The 3,976-nt window shown below is 31.4% G+C and overlaps 1 protein-coding gene across 1 annotated transcript; it reads left to right on the forward strand.

Moving 5' to 3' along the window:
* Nucleotides 1–1,832: 1,832 nt before the first annotated feature.
* Nucleotides 1,833–3,269, forward strand: LOC132055834 (uncharacterized). Its single transcript, XM_059447831.1, has 2 exons — nucleotides 1,833–2,575; nucleotides 2,658–3,269. Exons 1-2 carry the CDS (start codon nucleotides 2,318–2,320, stop codon nucleotides 2,745–2,747), a joined length of 348 nt encoding a protein of 115 aa, XP_059303814.1. The 5' UTR covers nucleotides 1,833–2,317; the 3' UTR covers nucleotides 2,748–3,269.
* The last annotated feature ends 707 nt before the right edge of the window (nucleotides 3,270–3,976 follow it).

Consider the following 3,976-nt stretch of genomic DNA (forward strand, 5'->3'; position numbering starts at 1 on the left):
TGATGATAACATATTAAATAATGAACTGTTGAATGTTGGGAGATAATTTCGTTATGGTAATCTCCTTTATAGATTACTTTTGTTACTATTTAGAGAGTAAAATGTATCTCATTTGACTACGATCTCTTAACATTTAATAAATATTTTTTTAAATCTTCATCAATAGTATTACTTAAGTAATTTTTAAAATATACAAACTACAAAAACTGAAGGATTTATGTCAAATCCATGCAACAAAGAGTCTTTATTTTTATACTCTAAACTCCTTATTCTCTATGGGTGGTAACTATCAAAATTATCCAACTTATCCCACTGCCAGTGCATTTGTGCAGTCAAGTAGCCAAACTTGCCAGCTGCTATTTGATATTATTGGATTGAAGTGAAAGGATAAGCTTATAGAAGTAGAAGATATCTCCTATTATAGTGCATTCAACCATACATTTATTCAGTTGAAATAATGCTTGTTGGGTTGAAGTAACTTTCTTTACGCCAGCCACATGATGGATCCTCGTGAACTTCCCTTTTTAATATATATATATATATATATATATATATATATATATATATATGAATTCCCTGCCAAGATTTATTTAATTCCTTTTAAAGAATGTTATTGATGGAATTAGATACAAATGTCAAGGCTCAGACCTAATTGTTAAGGATAACGATGAAACTCTCACTACCCAAAAATGGGAAAATCCGAATAAAAAATGTGTTTGCTCAAGTGATGTATTAAATTCTAATAGCACGAAAGACATACTATAGGTTTTTCAGTGTAAACATAATTTCAGATATATTTATCCAATTGCTGCTAGATCGTAAGGGGAAAAAAAGTGATTATCTATTAGTGTACGTGTAGAATCTTCTGTTCAAACCTAAGATACTATTGAAACGGATTATTTTTTTGTTTTGACAATAATGTTAAAATAGCATGACTAATTGAACTAATTATATCTTGCAGTTGTGTAGAATCTTTTCCCATCTATCTTAAGTTTCCTTATTTTATTCATTAATTAAACGGCTGTGTCTATAAGGTGATCAAAAAGTATGATTCCGTGTATTTGGTAACTAAGAAAACTTATAAATTATGGCTTAATAAATCTGTATGATCAGAGGAAGTGTTGAAACGTGTTACACCTGACATTGAACCTTCAACTTCTTCCAGGATATATTGGTTTACTACGGAACCAGTGATTGAAACTAAATTGTGGAAATTTTGGTTTTTTTGGCTAATTCAAAGAAGACGGATCTCTAGTCAATTGTCAAATCAGGGGGAAAAAAAATTATGCTCAATTTTACACAAAGACGAGAGTCTTCATGTCATGTTTATTTTATTTAATTGCAAGTACAACATGAAGTATGCGTTTGGAGAAACACTATATGCAAATAGCGAAACATTAGTTGCAAATCAGCATTTGTTTAACATTTTTATCCATTATCTAAACTTCAACTTGAAATAAAAAATTTGAAGTTAGAAAACTTGTTCGATGAACATTTCAAGTGAGATTATGGGTTTTGCGCGGAGGCTTTCAATTTCTCTTTCAAATGAAAATACATGTCCGAATAAAACTTGATCAATAGTATACTCTTTACACCTTCAGCTTTAAATTAATATTCATCTTTTTCAACTTAAAGTAATTATGTCCAAGCTAATTAATTTAATAATTTACTGCTACCGATGAGAGTCTCACAAATAATGAATGTGACGTTAATCCTCAATTCGGTCTAGTTACCAATAATTAGTTCACCATTCTCTACGTTACTACGTAGTACTATTTTCACAAAATACCCCTCTTGCCCAAAAGCTATAAATAAGCCCCATTTTCGATTCACATTTTTTGATAGTATAATAGGAGACTAAACAAACACACCGAAGTACCCCAGGATAACAATCAAATTTGCCTTCAAATTCTTGCATTACTTGACCGAGAAATGCAACGTTAATACATTATTTGTCTGTCTGAGCTTTCAGCCACCAGATAAAACAAAACGACAACCAAAAAAGAAAAATAAACCAATGGAGTATATCCTTGTTAGATAGCAAACACTTTCAAATAACCAAAATCCAAACAGCATGACTAGTGTCAAGTGTGTATATGCTTCCAATAACCCTGGCTCCTAGTTCATGCTTTTCTTCCCCTTTTAATTATCATCGAAAATTCAAATCAGAGCTGTGTTTTAACTGTGATTGATCAGATCAAATTACTCGTTACCCTCACGGATTACTTATGAAAGTTGTGGTCTTTTGTTGACCAAATCTTGGGCACAAAACTGAAAACTAACTCATTTCTGCAGTCCAGGTGTTTTTCAAAAGACTATGGTAATGGAAATTGTGGTCTCCGTGGTGTTGCTGTTAGTGGGTATAGCTGTTTTGGTGTTCATTCATGTTTGTATAGTTGGGAGAGCTTTCGGTAACAGAAATGGCATCAATGGTGCAATTTTTAATCCAAGAAGTGTGAATAGAAGTATGTCACAAGAGGACATAAAGAAATTGCCCTGTTTTGATTACAAAGTGGAAGGTGTGAGAGAGAGTACAAGCCCAGTGGATTGTGCTGTGTGTTTAGAGAATTTTAAGGTTGGTGAAAAGTGCAGGTTGTTGCCAAAGTGCAATCACAGTTTTCATGTTCAATGTATTGATTCTTGGTTAACAAAAACAGGTGCTTGTCCAATTTGTAGAGCAAGTGCTAAATCGCCAGTGGAAACAGAGGAACAAAGCAATAATGCTAGTGAAGTTGCACTTGAAATGACTTAAAGGTAACAATAATTTTTTTTTTTTTTGAAGTAGGGACTGGGGAGTGGGTAGTATATTTTGATTTACTCCCTCCGTTCACTTTTATTGTTCACTTTAAACTTTTCATATTGTTTAAGAAATAATAAATTGAGTACATAATTTATCAATGTATCCATATTAATTGATGCATATTTTTATTGAATTTGAAAAATGATTTGAAGTGAATAATTAATACTATAAGTAAACAAAAAAAATAAATTACTTTCTCTTGATATGCTAAAAGTGATAAGTAAAAGTGAAAATTTATTTTTAAAATACTGAACAAATAAAAGTGAACGGAGGGAGTACATTATAAATTGTGGGGAAAGAGAAAAGGATGAGAAGTTCTGTTTCAGATAGGAGTATTTGATTGCTAGTGTTGATTCCTTTCTATAGCCATGTATTCTTTTTTAGTTTTTCTTTATCCAATTGTAAGCATTTGGTTCATTGTAATTAATGTTACCTTGTTGTCAAGTATCCAATTTCTTTTGTTCTGCTCCTTCTATCTTTTCAAGTTGAATTTATGGAGGAGAAAATAAAAAAGATAGGGCCGGGAGAAAGCGATCTTTCCAATAGTTGTCAAGAGAACAAGGTTAAGAAACTACTACTACTCATTTTCGGGTGTGAACCAATAAATGCATGCCAAGTTTCTTCTTTTCATTTTTTGATAATTGTAACATTCAGGACAATTTATAATTTGACTAATTTTATGAGTACCTCCGACCTCTTCACTAGCATAAGTATAGAGTAACTTGTTCTACGAAGGCATGTGAGGTGTCTTTTTATGTACTTTATTACTTAAGCATGTTTAATTAATATATTTTACCTAAATTTCTCGCTTTTTATGTACTTTATTACTTAATCATGTTTAATTAATATATTTTACCTAAATTTCTCGCTTAAACATGATAACTCATATAGTTTGGTTTATAAAACTAATTTAGCTATTTTAATCAAATACGAAATTGAGTACAACTAATGTTTTATTGAAGCAAGACATCTTCGAGCCATAGATGAGATTTTCTGAAAGTGACATGGGATTGCTGGGTGGTTGGGTTGGGAGCTTAATATCTATCATCAAATCATTGCTTATTTGATCTCATAACGGGGCCTCAATTATCATAACTTTCGGTTTAAGTTTTAAGCAGTAGACAATACTTAGTTATTACTTGGAACAGTAAGCAGATAACTTCAAGATCTTTGTTT

Source organism: Lycium ferocissimum, chromosome 5, assembly GCF_029784015.1.
Source record: "Lycium ferocissimum isolate CSIRO_LF1 chromosome 5, AGI_CSIRO_Lferr_CH_V1, whole genome shotgun sequence".
Taxonomy (NCBI): Eukaryota; Viridiplantae; Streptophyta; class Magnoliopsida; order Solanales; family Solanaceae; genus Lycium; species Lycium ferocissimum.

Excerpts from the sequence above, each read along its gene's own strand:
- LOC132055834 (XM_059447831.1), top strand. The coding sequence starts at position 2,318 with ATGGTAATGGAAATTGTGGTCTCCGTGGTGTTGCTGTTAGTGGGTATA. Across the intron at positions 2,576-2,657 it reads TGTGTTTAGAGAATTTTAAG|GTGCTTGTCCAATTTGTAGA; the intron begins GTTGGTGAAAAG and ends TAACAAAAACAG.